Below are 18,913 nucleotides of genomic sequence, written 5' to 3' on the forward strand. Positions count from 1 at the left end.
TGGGAGGAGTGGGGGGGGGGGTTGTAATTGGCTGAGCTGGCTGGTTCTGTGTATTATCTCCCTTCTATCGCTTCATGTGCTTTTTATGTGGTCTGTGACAGTGTTTTCTCATTTCCTTTTCGGCCCTTTTTTTTTATTTTTTTTTTAAAGTTATTTCTTAATGTCTCCTTTCTATATTTGACAGATGTTATATTTGACACTTTTTCTTTTTCTGTTTGTCTCTCATGCTATACTTGATAATGTTTTCTCTTTGCACATTTCTTTTGGTGACATATGTTCCTGTTTTCTTTCTCTTCAACAGAGAGTAAGATTGATAGATGTATCAGCAGCAATGACAAGTAAAGACTATGTGTGTGTGTGTATGTGATTTATTTGGCTTTGTGGATCACGCTTATGTCTTTACATGCAGTGTGTGTTGCACGTGTGACATTGTCCCTGTCTCCACAGGTCTTCCAGCTTGTGTGCGTGTGTGTCATTTTGCATGTGTTGCTGTGTATGTGTCACTATATATGTGTGTGTCACTTTGTATTGTATTACTCATTTTGTCACAACAGATTTCTCTGTGAAATTTGGGCTGCTCTCCCAGGGAGAGCGTGTCGCTATGCTGAGAATGCCACCCTTTTATATATATATATATATATATATATATATATATTTTTTTTTTTTTTTTTTTTTTTTTTTTCTGTCTGCAATTTTATTTTGTTTTCCTATCAAACTGGATTTTTCTACACAATTTTGCCAACAACAAGCTTTTTGTTGCTGTGGGTTCTTATACGTGCACTAAGCTGCACACGGGACCAGGGTTTATTGTCTCTTCCAAATGACTAGCGTCCAGACCACCACTCAAAGTCTAGTGGAGGGGGAGAAAATACTGGTAACTAGTTTTCGGACCAGTGCACTCAGATTCTCTTGCTTCCTAGGCAGATGCATTACCACTTGGCCAACACTCCACTGTATGTGTGTGTGTTGCTGTGTATGTCACTGTATGTGTGTGTGTCACTTTGTGTGTGCATGTGTTGCTGTATGTGTGTCATCATAATAGTGTGTGTGTCACTTTGTGTGTATGTGTTGCTGTATGTGTGTCACTCTATGTGTATGTGACAAGGTGAATGCCAGACTCGCCAAAGCCAGCGCTGCCTTCGGCAGACACCATAAGAACGTTTGGAACAGGAGAGGCATCATCCTGGAGACGAAGCTCAAAGTATACAAGGCCATAGTTCTCACCACACTGCTCTATGGATGTGAATCATGGACGGTCTACAAACGCCACGCCAAAAAGCTGAACCACTTCCACACCACCAGCCTCAGAAAACTTCTCAGCATAAAGTGGCAAGAGAAGATCCCTGACACAGAGGTGCTCACTCATGCCAACTTGCCCAGCATCTACACCATCTTGATGCAGGCCCAGCTGCACTGGGCAGGCCATGTAATTCGCATGCCAGATCACCGGCTCCCCAAGAAACTACTGTACGGTGAACTCCAGCATGGCAAGCGCTCCCATGGAGGCCAAAAGAAGCGCTTCAAAGACACTCTGAAAGCTTCTCTGAAGGCCTTCAACATCAGCCACGACACATGGGAGCTGAATGCAATGGACAGACCAAAGTGACGTTCAGCTGTCCACAAAGGCGCCAAATCCTGTGAGGCCAACAGAATCGCTGCAGCAGAGCAACGCAGACAGGCCAGGAAAAGCAGTGCCAGCAAGTCCCCGACAGCCGCCACCATCCCCTGTCCACACTGCGTCAGAACCTTCCAGGCGCGGATTGGCCTGATCAGTCATCTGCGCACCCACAGAGCCCAACCCACCCACCCCCAGGATGACAAGATGGTCTTCGTCGATCCCAGCAGACGAACCACATGTGTGTCACTCTGACACTTTGTGTGTGTGTGTTTGTGTTGCTGTGTGTATCACTATATGTTTGTGTATCTTCATATCTGTGTGTTGCTCTGTGTGTGTGTGTGTTGCTCTGTGTGTGTGTATGTGTGTCAGTTTTTGTGTATTCAGCTTTACCCGAATGTATGTCACTGGATATATATATATAATAAATTATGTGTGTGTTACTTTGTGTGTGTGTGTTGCTTTGTGTGTGTCTCACGATGTGTGTGTGTGACCATGTGTGTGTGAGTGTTGGTGTATGTGTGTCTCTTTGTGTGTGTGTGTGTGTGTGTTGCTGTATCAGTGTATGTGTGTCACTCTATGTGTGTGTGTTGCTGTATGTGTCACTGTGTGTGTTGTTCTGTGTGTGTGTGTTGCTGAGTGTATGTTGCTAAATGTGTGTCACTATGTGTGTGTGTTGCTGAATGTGCCTCACTATGTGTGTGTGTAAAGGTGGGGAGAGTTAGGGGGGTGATGATGTGCTTCACAAAATGCCTTTGCATGCCTGTAATATGATTTCTGTCAGTGTGCATGTGTTCATGTGTGTGTGCTGTGTTGATTTGATAATTTAAAGTACTTTGGGGGATCTTGGATAGACATTTTCTGAATAGTGTTGATAGGTTTGATTTCTGTATCTTAGATTATGCTGTCAGAGGTTGGATAGGTTTGAGAATGAATTGATAGTTTTACAGGCCTGGTGTGTTATTACCGTGTTTGGTGGTTTGTTATGTGTACAGAGAGCTAGTAAGAGAGTTCTTTTGAAGTCAAAAGGAAACAAGCATTTTCAGTTTCATGTATTTTATACTAAATTGGTAGAAGACGCAAATTCGCTTTTATGAATGTTTTCCAGTTTCTTACCAGTCATGACATATAAAGAATGAAATCAGTATTATACCCACCGCAAAGGTGAATTTGCGAAGGCAGCACAGGATCATTTAGTTCATAAGTACAATATCTAAATATCTGTTAACCAGATCTGTTTCAGTGAACATTGTCGGCGCTCTGTCCAATTAATTCAGAAAGTATGGAAGGCAGATGATGGCAGATTCGACCAACATCATGACTTGATGTGAAAAAAACGGATGAAATACATATTTTTCTTTGGAAATGAACCGGTATTTGCAAATGTGACTCATGAACACTGGTGCAGTAGATGTCAATTTAGCGTGGGATATAAATAATAATCATAATGATAACAATGAATCATATATTTTATTAATGATTACGTATAACTTTGTTTTAAAATGTGTAACATTGACTCAAGTTACCTAAGCTAACTTTCATGACATAGATGTTTGAATTATGATAATGATAAAAGAATTATTATGCAATCCTTAGTCTATGCAGTGAAATGAAAGAAAGTCTGTGCAAAATTATGCATTTCATTAATGATTACCTAAAACCTTATGACACAATTAACATGGAAACCAAAATACCTAAACTAACTTCCCCACCCTGGATGATTTTTTTTTTTTTTCAGAAACACTGCAGGCACTCCATTTTCACATCAATTCTCTCCAATGTTTTAACTGTTTAAAGTACTACTGTTCATCTTATTATGAAATGGGAATAGTATAATTTATATCACTTGACAAAAGTTATCCTCTTTATCTGAAAAATTGTAATAAAACACCGGATTCTTTGTTTTTTGGTGTGTTTTTTTATTAGAGCAATTAGTAGAAAACTGATTAGCTTTATCCTCACAGAGAACAAATCTGTAGGATTACAGAAAAACAAAATGTAATAAAAGTAAAACAAGAGAGGCAAGGCCTTCAAGACTCATATGTGATACACTTAAAAAAAAAAAAAAAATTTAATCTAATCGTCAAAATGTGTTCTGTATTTGTTATTCTAAAGCTTTGGGTTAAAAGAAAAAGAAAAAAATCATAACGGCAGATTCGAACCCCGCGTGTTCGGGTGAGAAGAAACATCTTACCATTACACTATCATGGCATAACATTTAAACATGCCTTTTTTTAAAGGGCGATAAATCGATTGCGGTATTCACAGTGAGAACACTGTTTAAATCATATTATTCTGGTGTATCTTGGGCATTCAAAAAATCTTTAAGGGCAATTAAAAATTCTTTTAGTCCGCGGTAAAGGAGACGTGGCTATCGCTGCAATCACATTGCAGCATTTAGCCGTTTTCTCTGGATCTAGATAGATGTACAAGTTTAGTTGGATTTTATAGATCTGTTGGCTGAGCCCTGAAGGTCATGTGCAAAAATCAAATGTGTACACATATTTATACATATTCAAAGCGCATGCTCATATTCCACGCGAACGCAAAGGACACCATTTTGTTTCAAGTTGTTGACCTGCCCGTTCAATCCTACATTCAATCGACAATACACAATGACATGTGATGGAAAGTTGAAAGAAGGAAACCGTTAAATATTTATTCAGAGAAAGATTTGTGAATGGCTCATCACTTCCTGGATTATGCCCCAAACTGACATAAAAATATCAACAAAATCAATCGGGATTCACAGTTTAAAATAATAAACCATGAGAGTTAATACCCTTGATGCAACGCAAAAATTTCCAGTCTTGACTTTTCTCAAAATGAAGTCCTTTTCACTTCATACGACATTTAGAAGTACTTGTACTGGGCTCTACATTTTATTAGTTTAACAAAATACTCAATTTTCATATCAGCTTTAAAACTATAAAACTAGAATGAACATAAAAGAGAAATTGAATCGACTGTGTCATACGATTCCTGGCAGGTGTAACTAAACTAGTACATCTATCTAGATCCAGAGAAAACGGCTAACTGTTGCAGTGTGATTGCAGGGATAGCCACGTCTCCTTCACCACAGACTTAAAAAGAATTTTTAATTGCCCTTAAAGATTTTTTGAATGCCCAAGATACATCACAATAATATTAAACAACGTTCTCACTGCGAATACCGCAATCAATTTATTGCCCTTTATAAAAGCATGTTTAAATGTTAAATTTTTGAACATCAATTAAGGAGCCACAATAGTGTATTGGGTAAAACAGTTTCTTCTCACCCGAACACATGGGGTTCAAATCTGCCCTCGGGGCTTTTTTTTCTTCTTTTTTTCTTTCTTTTTCTTTTTTTTTTTTAAACCCGAAGCTTTATAATAACAAATACAGAACACATTTTAACAATTAGATTTTTTTTTTAAGTGTATCACAAGTGAGTCTTGAAAGCCTTGCCTTTCTTGTTTTATAACTTAAGGTTGATATAAAAATTGAGTACCGTAAAGTTATGTCTATAAGCCGCGACTTTTTACCCCTGCTTCAACCTCAGCGGCTTATACAATGATGCGGCTTATTTGAGGATTTTAACGATCCCGGGAGTGTCACGTTCTCGTCTATTCTTAGCTGCCCTTCAACTCACCAAAATCATGATTTCTGTCCATGAATTTTTGGATGAGCTTCATGATAGTGTGCTAACTGTTCACGTTTTATAAATCAAATCCCCACACATTAAAGCCTTCAGATCAGCATTCAGGTCTACTCTGCTCAAGTGTACACCCTCATCATGCCGAAAACGTGACGTAATGCCTATGATGCAGCCTTCAAATTGAAGACGATCGACCTAGCAGACGACAGTGCAAGTGGCGAACCAGCAGCGACCACCACTTTGAGTTAATGTTCATGAAGTGAAAGCGAGGCTGAAGTCAGTGACAAGATGGCGGAGGAAGCTGTGCTGGATCTCTTCAACTCGGACACTGAAGACGAAGATTTCAGTGGATTCAGTGAGCAGGATGACGTTGAATAAATGTGACTATCCCTGAATTATGGATCTTATTTTCGTTGTGTTCATTTTTAATTTTTTTGTGGCACTAGCAGTATTTTTGCTTGTTTTTCTTTGTGTTGTTGCCACTTGGGTTCATTTCATAACCTACAGTATTGACAGCTTTTCTGTAGTATCAGTATGTGTTCCGGTACCAGAAGTAAGTGCGGCTTACACGCCAGTGCGGCTTATGTATGTATGAAGTTAAATTTTTTCCTAAATTTAGTGGGTGCGGCTTATATACCAGTGCACTCAATAGACTGAACTTTACGGTATTTTGTTAAACTAATAACATGTAGAGCCAAGTACAAGTAGTTCTAAATGTCGTATGAAGTGAAAAGGACTTCATTTTGAGAAAAGTCAAGACTGGAAATTTTTACGTTTCATCAAGGGTATTAACTCTCATGGTTTATTATTTTCAACTGTGAATTGCGACTGATTTTGTTGATATTTTTATGGCAGTTTGGGGCATAATCCAAAAAGTGATGAGGCGTTCACAAATCTTTCTCTGAATAAATTTTTAACGGTCTCCTTCTCCAACTTTCCATCACATGTTATCGTGTATTGTCGATTGAATGTAGGATTGAACGGGCAGGTCAACAACTTGAAACAAAATGGCGTTCTTCACGTTCGCGAGGATTATGAGCACGTGCTTTGAATATATATATGTGTACGCAATTGAAGTTCCTGTTTGAACAAAAAATGATAAAAATGACTGCTCTTGTTGTTGTGTCAGAATATCAGATTGAAGTGCCAAGTTTAGAGAATAAAGAAAATATAAATATAACAGTAAATTCAGTTTGCATATAATTTGGCTTCTTTTTTCTTTTTGTGCCCATCCCACAGGTGCAATACTGTTTTAAACAAGATGACTGGAAAGAACTGAATTTTTCCTATTTTTATGCCTAATTTGGTGTCAACTGACAAAGTATTTGCACAGAAATTGGCAATGTTAAAGTTTACCACGGACACACACACACAGACAACCGAACACCGGGTTAAAACATAGACTCACTTTGTTTACACAAGTGAGTCAACAAAACAACAACACTAACAACAACAAACAACTAAGAATACGGAATTTTATTATCTGCGTAAAGCAGGATCTGAAGAACATGTGTTCCGTGTCCGAATGTACCACTTGACTTCATCTCAACCACTTCTAAATGTGAAATGCATCAAACGTTTTTCTTTTTCTTTTTTAAATCATTTACAATCAATGTTTAGTTTGGTTTTTCAGAACTTGTGTGATGTAGAACGTGGCTGTTCTAATCCATTTCTGCAAAACAATAAGCACGAAGGGACTGACGTGTTTTGGATACAATGGTTTTTTCATTCCATGCTTCATCTGTCACGTGAACTGATAAACTACATCATTTCATGATAAAACTTAACGAGACAGCATAAGCCAGAATCAAGGTAATTAAAGGGGGTGATTTTCTACTTTGAACTTTGTTGTTTGAAACTTTTGATTCAACAAGTCTTCAACTGAAAGCAGTCTTATCAAACAACATGAGTTGACTTGTTTAGAAATCTTACACTAGTATCCAAATATTACATCTCGCCATGTGTCAGAAACAGTGATTGTGTCTAAACTTAATTGGATTAGAGAAAAATGCATAAACAAACCATAACAACGACGAAATTAACATACACAGTTTATTTTCAAACAATATATCAACCATTGGGTGCGAATGTACATATCAGAGATTTCCGTGTAACATATGGACATTTCACACACTGTTGGAAACACAACATTCTCTGAATCTGCGTTCAAATACACACGATTGAAGGGTGTTTGTCAACCGATTTACGGTTTCCCCATGATGAATCCACATGATTTATGTGAAAACGGTTCTAATTTTGTTTACATGTATATTTTTTGTTGGGACGTTTGCATGCACAGACGTGACACAGAAAAGCAGAACCGAAAATTAATATGCGAAGTCGATTGCATTTGAATAGTTAATAGACATTTTTACCAGAAAATGAGTGTATGTGCTGTTGAAGGTGTGTTGACCACCTGTTGCAAGTAAGAACGTGTAGTGTATTCATGAATGTGCTTGCCTTTGAATGATTGAAAAATATGTCAAGTGGAACAAGTTGTTTTCGTCTGTCATGCGGGTTTTTGCGTAATATTTCAAACTTAATATACCATTTTTATTGATGATCAATGTTTTATTATCACAACAAATGAATATAGATCAGGTCTGTATGTACTGGATTTTAATAAGGTTTGCACTTACTTGTTTTTGACCATTTCATGTTCAGACACATTGCCATGTCACAAAATGGCGCCAAATATTTGGATGTTTTTGATAATTTTCAACACATCAAAGACACAAGAACAAAACAGATTCTCACAAAATTGTTGCAGATATTTCTCTATTCAATTGCAACATTTGAATAATCATTGTAAACGCATGTCTATATTGAATCGTACTGAGAGAGACCCAATTCCAGCTAAGTTCTGGAGACTGACCCATTTTCATCTTCCAGGCAGTCTTCATGACTATCTGATGCACTTCATTTTGCCACCTTCATACTCTTGCCAGATGCATTCTCTTTCCCATGCTAAACTGACGTGTCTACTGTGCCAGGGTCCATGAGTCACATTTGCAAATACCGGTTCATTTCCAAAGAAAAATATGTATTTCATACCGTTCTTTTCACATCAAGACAAGATGTTGGTCGATTTTGCTATTATCTGCCGTCCATGCTTTCTGAATTAATTGTCTGGACAGTGCTCTGACAGTGTTCATTGAAACAAACCTGGTTAACACGTATTTAGATATTTATATTCTACACATTAATAAGCAGAACATGAAGTATATCCAGTTTGTGTATTGCATAAAATGTCAACAAAATTTTACTTATGATCCTGTGCTGCCTTCGTAGATTCACCTTTGTAGTCAGTATAATACTGTTTTTCATTCTTTATGAAATGTCATGACTGGTAAGAAACTGGAAAACATTCAAAAAAATAAATTTGCGTCTTCTACCAATTTAGTATAAGACCCCAAAGAGTGCTCTTATTTTCTGTATGGTATCTGTCATCTGCCGCAGTGTCCTACTAACAGAGGTATAGGACAGCATCAGCGTGGCAGCAGTTAGTCACAAGTACTGTACTACGCTAAACACTTTCCTCTGGTGACCCCTTATACTGAGCTTGCGTAACCCTGGCTTGCTCTTGCCTTGTGACTCTTTGTAAGGCGCTCTCTTTTGGCCAGAAGCGTGAAAAATGATTATTAAAAATCAAAATCTAATTTTGTTCCTGCCTACATACAGCGGTAAACTTTATATCAGTGTGATCAGTATGATTGATTCTATTTTATCATGAAAAGAACGGTTTTGTTGCACACATTTTGACCATTTTTGTATCTGCCCTGGACTATTACAGTGATACTAACTACACCATCAGCATGTGTACTGCATATAAATATTCTAAAGTGGACACTGAATTAACTGGAATGAACATAAAAGAAAAATTGAATCGATCCTTCTTTCGGCCGGTTGTGGACTGGTTTCTGCAGATCTAGAGATCTACAATGTGTTTGAAGGAGATTGCAATGTCTCCTTTACCGCCGAAATAAAAGAATAATTGAGATATAATAAAACACACAAAAAACATTATTTAAACGGAGTTATTATGTCAGATGTGCCGCAGCCTTGGGGATTAGTCTGCTTGCATCAGAACTCAACATGCGTGGTTCAATCAGCATGCCTTTATATATATATATATATATATATATATATATATATATAAAAATTTTCTCTGAAGTTTATTTTATGCATCGTATTTAATACAGAGCACTTTTCAACGATTTTTTTAATCTCTTTTTTTTTCTCCTCATGATTCCTTTATTGGATAAAACATGAAGCACAAGTGAGTCTTGAAGGCTTTGCCACTTGTTTTGTTTTCTTTTATGGTTGATTCTAAAATGCGCCCAATTTCTAATCATTCAGAGGGGCTAACCCCAACTTGTCTTTTCTATGACGATTTAGGATTAGTTGCTGTTGGTGAATATTTATTATAATAATGATCAAAGCGCTTTCGCACCAGTCATTCACACACATGTATAACTCTAAAACTGTAGAAACTAAAGACAAGGAAGGGCAGGCAAGGGAGGCTGTTTTGGGAAGAGGTGGGTTTTAAGGCCAGACTTGAAAGAGCTGAGTGTAGAGACTTGATGAAGCAAAAGAGGAAGTTCATTCCAATTGCAAGGGTCTAATGAACTATAAGTCTAGGTAAAGTGTCAGAAAACATTAACAGAAATATTGATGTGTGTAACTGTCCTGTTGCTACTGCATGCTCTTCTCTTCAAGTTTTTGAACTGTGATCAAGGTTATCCTGTGGAGGATCATGGGAAGAAACACTGTTCAGCCATTCTGCTGCAGCTATTATATTGGATGTCATTACTTGTGGGGGTTTTTGTGTGTTTTTTTGCAGAATGGTTAAGATGCTTGTCTGCCAATACAGAATCCGTGAGGGTCTGGGTTTGAATCACGTTCTCACCCTTTCTCCTGAGTTTGAATGGAAAATCAAGCTGAGCATCTAGTCATTCGGATGAAAATAAACCGAGGTCCAGTGTGCAGCACACACTTTGCACATTGAAAAAGAACCCATGGCAACGAGAGGGTTGTCTTTTGGCAAATATTGAAGAAGAAATCCACGCAGATAGGGACACAAATATATGTACATGAACTCAAGGCCTAAGTGCTTTGGGTTATGCGCTGGTCAGGCATCTGCCTAGCAGATGTGGCGTATCGTATATGGATTTGTCAGAACACAGTGACACCTCCTTGAGAAGCTGAAACTGAAAGTTTTTGGTTTTTTTTTTCTAATTTCATTTTATGTTAACATTTATCAGCCTAGAGTAGGCTTTTTTAAATGTTACCAATGCATTAGGTTTATATGCAGGTCAGGCATCTGGTCTGTTTTTGTTGTTTTTTTAAGCAGATGTGGTGTAGCACATATGGATCTGTCAGCATGTTTGACACCTTGAAACTGATCTTCTTTGGTCTCCTTGCAGCCAAACTCAAACGTTTGGTTTTATCCCCTGAAAACAGTATGGCTGCGTACATGGTCATGCACGTAAAATCCCACTCGTGTACATACGATTGAAAGTGAGAGTTGCAGCCCACGAATGAAGAAGAAGAATCCATGATTCACACTGAACATTGAATGGATTGAACTTTGTGGAATTACAGACAAATGGTACAAAAGACAATGTAGGGTTGTTGTTTTTATTTTATTTTATTTTATTTTGTTATTGATTGTGTGCCTTGTGTGTGTGTGTGTGTGTGTGTGTTTTAAATCATTTAACATGTTGGTGGGTTGAGCATTCACACAAAGATGTGTACTGTGGGCTGTATTGAAGTTGGAGTAGTGTTTTCTGTGCTTTGTTCAACATGCTATAGTGTCACACTCTATGGGATGGTTTGTTGACTGATATAGCTGTGTTCAGATAATAATAATAATAATGATAATGGATACTTATATAGCACACTGTCCAGAAATCTGCTCTAGGTGCTTTACAAAAACGCTTTGTTAACATAAAACATTACATGTATGTTACATACACACACCAAAATATGACTACACACACACACGCACACGCACACACAGATGGAGTGGGGAGGGGGTCATCTTTCTGTGTCACTGTCTGTTTCTTTTGTTTGTATCCAATGAACCATTGGTGATAAGATTTGGTGGCAACATTTCCTTTCTAAATCCTTCATTGCATACCACCTGTATTATGGGGGAGTGTATAGAATGGGCCCACTCGATTGGGTTTGGGGGAAATTTTGTTTTAGCTTAATCCAGTTCAGTTCAAGTTGTTTTTTGTGTGGTTTTTGTTTTCATTTCTCACTTATGTTTTTGTTCCTTTTTCTCCCATAGACTTCCATCTGTTGTTGCTCATTGTTGTTGATCAGCCATTGTGACAAGAGTCCAGAGCTGTGGGTTTATTCTGTTGTATGTTGTTGATCAGCCATTGTGACAAGAATCCAGAGCAGAGGGTTTATTCTGTTGAATGCTGTATGTTGGGTTCAGTCCCTGACGTTCAGGGCCAAGCCCCAGGAGAGCAGCAGGGAGACGGTGACCGTGAACAACGCAGGCAACATCACCCTGCACCTGGCCCTCAGCGTGGCCACCTTCCCAGAGTGTTTCAGACTGTCCGACTTGCGTCTCGCCATCAAGCCAGGGGGTCAGGAACAGGTGGAGCTGGAGTTCTCTCCTCATGACGCCAACCTCGCTCACTACCAGAGGTCAGTGCATGGGCTGTGCAGGTGACGGAATGATAATGATGATAATAATGAGTTTAACATTAGTAATGCAGATTGATACTCACACCTCTCAGGCAGGGAGGGAGCAGCGTTTGCAATAAAAAGCTAGACATCATAGGCATGATGATGTTAGTCCTTCGGATTCGAAGATGACCATAGCTTCAAAAATTTTATGCAGGATCGGTGGCTGTGGGTCTGGAGGTGACTGATGAGGCCAATCCAGGCTCTGAAGGCTCACGTGCATGTGGGACACAAGTGAGTGGGTGCTGTCATGGCAGTGGACGCTGCTCAGGCCTTGTACACAGCACACTTTCGTTGCACCTCAGTGAAGGTCCTAGCTTCAGCTGCATGGGCTCTTGTGATGATCTTGCTGCACCAAGCTGGACGGTCCAGAGTAAGCGTCTCCCATGTGTTGATGTCAACGCCCAGGTCTTTGAAGGACATTTTTAGGCGGTCTATGTATCATTTCTTCGTACAGCAGCTGCTTAGACTGGTATTCTGAACATATGTCCAGCCCACCTGGCTTGTGTTTTCTGCCGGAGGATGTAGACGCTGCAGAGGCCTGCTCATTCCAGGACTTCTGTGTTGGGGACTTTATCCTGCCACCAGAGTGGAGGAGTCTGTGGAGACAGCTCAGATGGAAGCGATTGAGCTGTTTGGTGTGTCTGCTGTAGACAGTCCAGGTCTGGTAAGGACCACTGCACAGCAGACCTTCAGCTTGGTGCTAGCACTGAGTCCTCTCTACTTCCACACATTCTCATGGAGTCTCCCAAAGGCAGCGCTGGCTTTGGCGATCCTGTTGTTGACCTCAGAGTCTTATGTTCACTGTGCGAGTATGCTGCCCAGGTAGGTGAAGTTGTTGACTGCATGGAGGTTCTGTTATACATACATAAACATACATACATCAACAGTGCTGGAGCTAAAGACATTTACAATATAAAGTTACAGAATAGAATATGTCTTTATTGCCAAGTGTACCGGGATCACAAGGAATATTGGGGGGATAGTACATAACAAGGTACGAACATAAATCAAACATCATACACAAACACAGGTTCAGTAGAAATTTGAATACATGCAAGTGCATATCAATACAAAACTTGTGCATACTCACACATGCATGCACTGCACACACACACATGCACGCACGCACGCACACTCTCTCTCTCTGTCTCTGTCTCACACACACACACACACACACACACAGACACACACATTTGAACAGAAGCCGCATATTACATGTGGATGGGGCTGATGACTAGATATTCAGGTAGATGGTTGTTGATTGCACAATTCTACTCATCATACTGGATTTGTTCGAGAGACAGGGCATTGACTGCTTTTGGGAAAAAACTATTGGCGAAGCGATTCGTTTTCGTTCTTATACTTCTGTACCATCGACCAGAGGGGAGCGTCTTGAAAATCCCAAAAGCTGAGTGTGAATCATCCTAGCTGATTGATTTTGCTCTTTTGAGTAGTCGCTTATAATATATGCCGTCTAGAGAAGGTAGATCAGCCCCAGTAATCTTGGTGGCAGTTTTTTACGATTCTGTTAAGGGCTGCAACTTCTGCCTTGGAAATGTTTCCGTACCAAACAGTAATAGCGAAGGTTAGCACACTTTCAGTGACTGCTTGGTAGAAATCAACCATGATTTCTTTTTTAATTCCAAACTTTTTGAGGTGCCGAAGAAAGTACAGGCGCTGTTGTGCTTTCTTGACAATTTTTTCCGTATTTTTCTCCCATTTCAAATCATTGGAAATGATCAGTCTGAGAAATTTAAATTCGCTGATGATCTCTACTTGCTTGTCTTTGATAACAAGTGGTAAGGGGTCAGATCTGGTCTTCCTGAAATCTAAAATTAAATCTTTTGTTTTTGATATGTTGAGTTCTAAGTTTTTTTTATCACACCAAATTGATTCAGACAGCGAGAGGTCTTTCAATTTGAAATATAGTTTTGACGGTACTGTTGTGTTAAACGCAGTGTCTGTAGTCAGTGAAAAGGATCCTTGCATGGCTGTTAGGATTTTTGAGATGTCTGAGGACATGGTAGAGGCCTATGCTAATGGCATCTTCAACTAATCTGTTAGCTCTATAGGCGAACTGAAAGGGATCAAAAGATGGAGGAATGCAGGTTTTTAGGAATTGTAGAATCAAGCGTTCAAATGTTTTCATGATGACTGATGTAAAGGCTATGGAACGATAATCATTAAGACAACTAGGCTGTGCTTTTTTTTGGAATAAGAATGATTGTTGATTTCTTAAAGCAGTGTGGCACCAGACAAGACTGAAGGGACATGTTACATATGTCAGTGAAGACACTAGATAGTTGGACTGCACACTTCCTCAAAAGGCCTGGTGAGATGTTGTCAGGGCCAGCGGCATTTCTCATTTTCAGACAACTGAAGTGGCGTCTGACTTCATTCTCTTGGACAATGAAAGGGGGTGTGGGGGTGATTTTGGGTGCAGCCATGTCAGAAGTAGACAATGGTTTGTCGAATCTGGAGTAGAATGTGTTGAGTGTGTCTGAAAGAGTTTTGTCAGTGATGTCGACTGTCTGATGGGTCATTTTGTAATCAGTGATGTTCTGCAGTCTGGTCCATACATTCCCAGAGTTGTTTGCAGACAGATTTTCTTCTAATTTTTCCATATATGAAAACTTTGCCTTCTTTATGCATTTTTCAACACTACTTTTTGCCTAATTTTGGACTATTCTGTCATCAGTTTTGCAAAAAGCTCTCTCTTTTTCCTTTAGTTTTTGCCTAACAGCCCCGTTACACCAAATTTTGTCGTTTGAAAATATTTTGATATTTTTTGTTGGAATGCACCCTCTTTCACAGAATGAAATATAATCACACACTGCGTCGGTATATTCATTTAAGTCCCCGGCAGAGTCTTCAAAAACATTTCAGTCTGTACATTCGAAACAGTCCTGCAAGGTCTCTAAGGCAGGGGCCGACCATTGTTGACAGTTTTTATGACTGGTGCTGTGCTGTGCTGTGCTGTGCTGTGAAGTAAAGGTGTGAATAAAAAGCGCTGTGCTGTGAAGTAAAGGTGTGAATGAAAAGCGCTGTGCTGTGAAGTAAAGGTGTGAATGAAAAGCGCTGTGCTGTGAAGTAAAGGTGTGAATGAAAAGCGCTGTGCTGTGAAGTAAAGGTGTGAATAGAAAAGCGCTGTGCTGTGAAGTAAAGGTGTGAAAGAAAAGCGCTGTGCTGTGAAGTAAAGGTATGAATGAAAAGTGCTGTGCTGTGAAGTAAAGGTATGAATGAAAAGCGCTGTGCTGTGAAGTAAAAGTGTGAAAGAAAAGTGCTGTGGCCTGAAGTAAAGGTGTGAATGAAAAGTGCTGTGGCCTGAAGTAAAGGTGTGAATGAAGAGCGCTGTGGTGTGGTGTGGTGTGCAGCCTGCTACAACTGGACGTGGAGCCTGAAGGCCTGTCCTACGAGATCCCCCTGGAGGGCAAGGTGACGGGGATAGGGGGCCGGCGGGGTGCACCCCTCACCATCCTCACCACCAAGTCCTTCCTCGCCTTCCATGGCGTGTCCCTCAACCAGACCAGGTCAGTATGTTGTGTCTGTCAACCACAGTATGTTGTGTCCCTCAACCAGACCAGGTCAGTATGTTGTGTCTGTCAACCACAGTATGTTGTGTCCCTCAACCAGACCAGGTCAGTATGTTGTGCCTGTCAACCACAGTATGTTGTGTCCCTCAACCAGACCAGGTCAGTATGGTGTGTCCCTCAACCTGAGCAGGTCAGTAATGTGTGTCCCTCAACCTGAGCAGGTCAGTATGGTGTGTCCTTCAACCACAGTATGTTGTGTCCCTCAACCAGACCAGGTCAGTATGGTGTGTCTGTCAACCACAGTATGTTGTGTCCTTCAACCAGACCAGGTCAGTATGGTGTGTCCCTCAACCTGAGCAGGTCAGTAATGTGTGTCCCTCAACCTGAGCAGGTCAGTATGGTGTGTCCTTCAACCAGACCAGGTCAGTATGGTGTGTCCCTCAACCTGAGCAGGTCAGTAATGTGTGTCCCTCAACCTGAGCAGGTCAGTATGGTGTGTCCTTCAACCAGACCAGGTCAGTATGGTGTGTCCGTCAACCACAGTATGTTGTGTCCTTCAACCAGACCAGGTCAGTATGGTGTGTCCCTCAACCTGAGCAGGTCAGTAATGTGTGTCCCTCAACCTGAGCAGGTCAGTATGGTGTGTCCCTCAACCACAGTATGTTGTGTCCTTCAACCAGACCAGGTCAGTATGGTGTGTCCCTGAACCAGACCAGGTCTGTATGGTGTGTCCCTCAACCACAGTATGTTGTGTCTTTCAACCAGACCAGGTCAGTATGGTGTGTCCCTGAACCAGACCAGGTCTGTAATGTGTGTCCCTCAACCACAGTATGTTGTGTCTTTCAACCAGACCAGGTCAGTATGGTGTGTCCCTCAACCTGAGCAGGTCAGTAATGTGTGTCCCTCAACCTGAGCAGGTCAGTATGGTGTGTCCTTCAACCAGACCAGGTCAGTATGGTGTGTCCCTCAACCTGAGCAGGTCAGTAATGTGTGTCCCTCAACCTGAGCAGGTCAGTATGGTGTGTCCCTCAACCTGAGCAGGTCAGTATGTTGTGTCCCTCAACCTGAGCAGGTCAGTGGGGACATACTTCCCACAGGCCTGCAGGGCAGTGGACACAGTTCTCTGGCCCTCTGCATGTATTGTTAGCGTTGTCTTTCATTCCTGGGTTGAGAGTTACACATGCTTGTGAAAGTTGTGATTGAAAGCACTTTGAGTTGTCCACACACAAGATTCAGCGCAATGTGAACACATTGTTTATTATTATTCTGTCTTGGCATCCTTACAGTAGAAATGAATTTGGGGACTCTGTTGTTTTTGTTGGTTAAAACTGATCAGTCATTTACACAGACTCCTAGAAACAACCACTAATGTTGAAACCTATTCTTTGAACCAATGTCATGTTGAAATTTTATGACTCCTATTTTTTTGTCCATGTGTTTATGCTGGTTGTTAGGCTGAAAATTGTAAAAAGAATCATTTGGTAGTTTCATGATTACTCCTGTTTTTGTGCATGTGTTTATGCTGGCTGAAATGTGGAAAGAGGAGCATGTGGTGAAGCAGACTTTGCTTGGTGTTGCAGGAGTCTGACGGTGAAGCTGTACAACAAAGACAACACACACGCTGAACACGCCTGTGTGGAGGTGCGCCAGTCTGCGGACTGCTTCAAGGTGAACAGGAAAAGCTGTAGTGGTGTCTGTGATTCACCATCTCTGTGTGTTCTACTCAGCATTGTCACTTGGAACTTGTCAGGTGTAAGACATGCAGACACACACACACACACACACACACACACAAGGGTTCCACACTCACTCAAAAGATTTACACTCTGTTACAGCAGGGTATTCAGAGTAGGTGTACTTAACAGCTTGATAAATTTGAAAAGTGTACCCTGCTCTCTTGGTGACCTCAGTTTCTATACCCCTCCACTTCCACATTTGGGGTGAGTCTTGTCAAGGTCTTCATTGTCGGTGGATTCATGGGGGACTGCTGTTGGAGGGACGTGGTGGCTGTCTCCACTCTTGGGGAGACATTCACTCAGTCTTGCTCCGCGACTAAGCCATTATCGCTGTCGGTAGTGGGCTTAGTAGGTGGTGTCCTAAGTATGTTAAATCAGAACAGGCACTACTGAACACTACTGAAGTGACTCGGCAGCAGTGCAAGGTCTCTTCTGGTGTGTGGCCTAACATCGATGGTTCCCTGTGGACTGCCGGTGTGGTTGCATATGAGGGACTCGGAATGAGCAGCGTGGGAGTAGTGCTACTGAAACGGTGCAAATTATGGGGCAGCAAAGAAAAAGAAGAAGAAAAGTGTGATCATTGCGGGTACAGGTTGATTCACCTGTTTTTGGTTGGCCATTTGTATGGTGCTGTCTCCCACTGTGGCCTCTAGAGCTTGTATAAAACATCAGCTATTCCTAGTGTGATATTTGGTGAATTTATGTCAATGTGGTGTTCGGTGACTGATTTGGATGTGGTGATTGGAGACTGATTTTAGTGTGGTGTATGTTTTACTGCAGTTAGTGTCAGCCATTGGAGAGACTGGACACTGCTTTTAGTGTGGTGCATGTATATTAGTATGGTGCATGTTTATTTTAGTGTGGTGCATGTTTGGTGCCTGTTTATTTTAGTGTGGTGCATGGTTTGCTCTAGTGTGGTGCATGTTTATTTCAGTGTGGTGCATGATTGTTTTAGTGTGGTGCATGCAGTGTGGTGCATGATTGTTCTAGTGTGGAATGTGCATATTTATTTCAGTGTGGAGCATGTTTTGATATAGTGTGTGTTTATTTTAGTGTGGGACATGTTTATTTCAGTGTGGGGCATATTTTTTTCAGTGTGGTGCATATTTATTTCAGTGTGGTGCATGTTTTGCTGCAGTTGGTGTCCGCCAGCGGAGAGTGGCAGCAGAGATGTGATGTGGTGATTGAGCCAAGGGAGACCATCACGCTGACAGTCATCTTCTGCCCCACGGCTGTGCAGGGTTACTCTGGCAAACTGGTCATCAGGAAACCTGACGCCCACTCCTCCAAGTATTCAGTGAGTGGGATATCTGCCCAGGACTATGAACAGTTTCACAAAATGTGTTGTACACAATTTTCTTTTGCTATTGTTTTGTCACTATTCATAGTATTAAGCATCAGTTTTTTTCTCCCGTGCATTAGTGCATGTACTAAGTTCAGATAATTAAGTTCTGTAGAAGTGCTGGACAGCAATGTTTTTTTGTGGCTGTCTATTTGTATTTTGGTATATTTATACATGTTGGGGTGGGTTTTTTTACCCTTCTTTAGTTGTGATTGTCTGTTTTGGTTCATTTTTATATGTTCAGATATATATATTCCAATACTTTTTTGTTGCTCTTATGTTTTCTTATTTTGTTAAACATTTGTAGGTGTTTTGGTTCATTTGTAGTTGTGTATTTGGTGCAGT

At 40.6% G+C, this 18,913-nt stretch overlaps 1 protein-coding gene across 1 annotated transcript in view; it reads left to right on the forward strand.

The window, feature by feature from the left end:
- LOC143300290 (uncharacterized) overlaps nt 1-18,913 on the forward strand; it is a 152,589-nt gene that overhangs the window by 107,022 nt on the left and 26,654 nt on the right. The window contains exons 26-29 of the mRNA XM_076613885.1: nt 11,701-11,915; nt 15,332-15,487; nt 17,071-17,158; nt 18,365-18,523. Of these exons, the coding sequence (XP_076470000.1) occupies nt 11,701-11,915; nt 15,332-15,487; nt 17,071-17,158; nt 18,365-18,523 (618 nt within the window). The remainder of the gene's footprint in view (nt 1-11,700; nt 11,916-15,331; nt 15,488-17,070; nt 17,159-18,364; nt 18,524-18,913) is intronic.

This window comes from Babylonia areolata, chromosome 26, assembly GCF_041734735.1.
Source record: "Babylonia areolata isolate BAREFJ2019XMU chromosome 26, ASM4173473v1, whole genome shotgun sequence".
NCBI classification, from domain to species: Eukaryota; Metazoa; Mollusca; class Gastropoda; order Neogastropoda; family Buccinidae; genus Babylonia; species Babylonia areolata.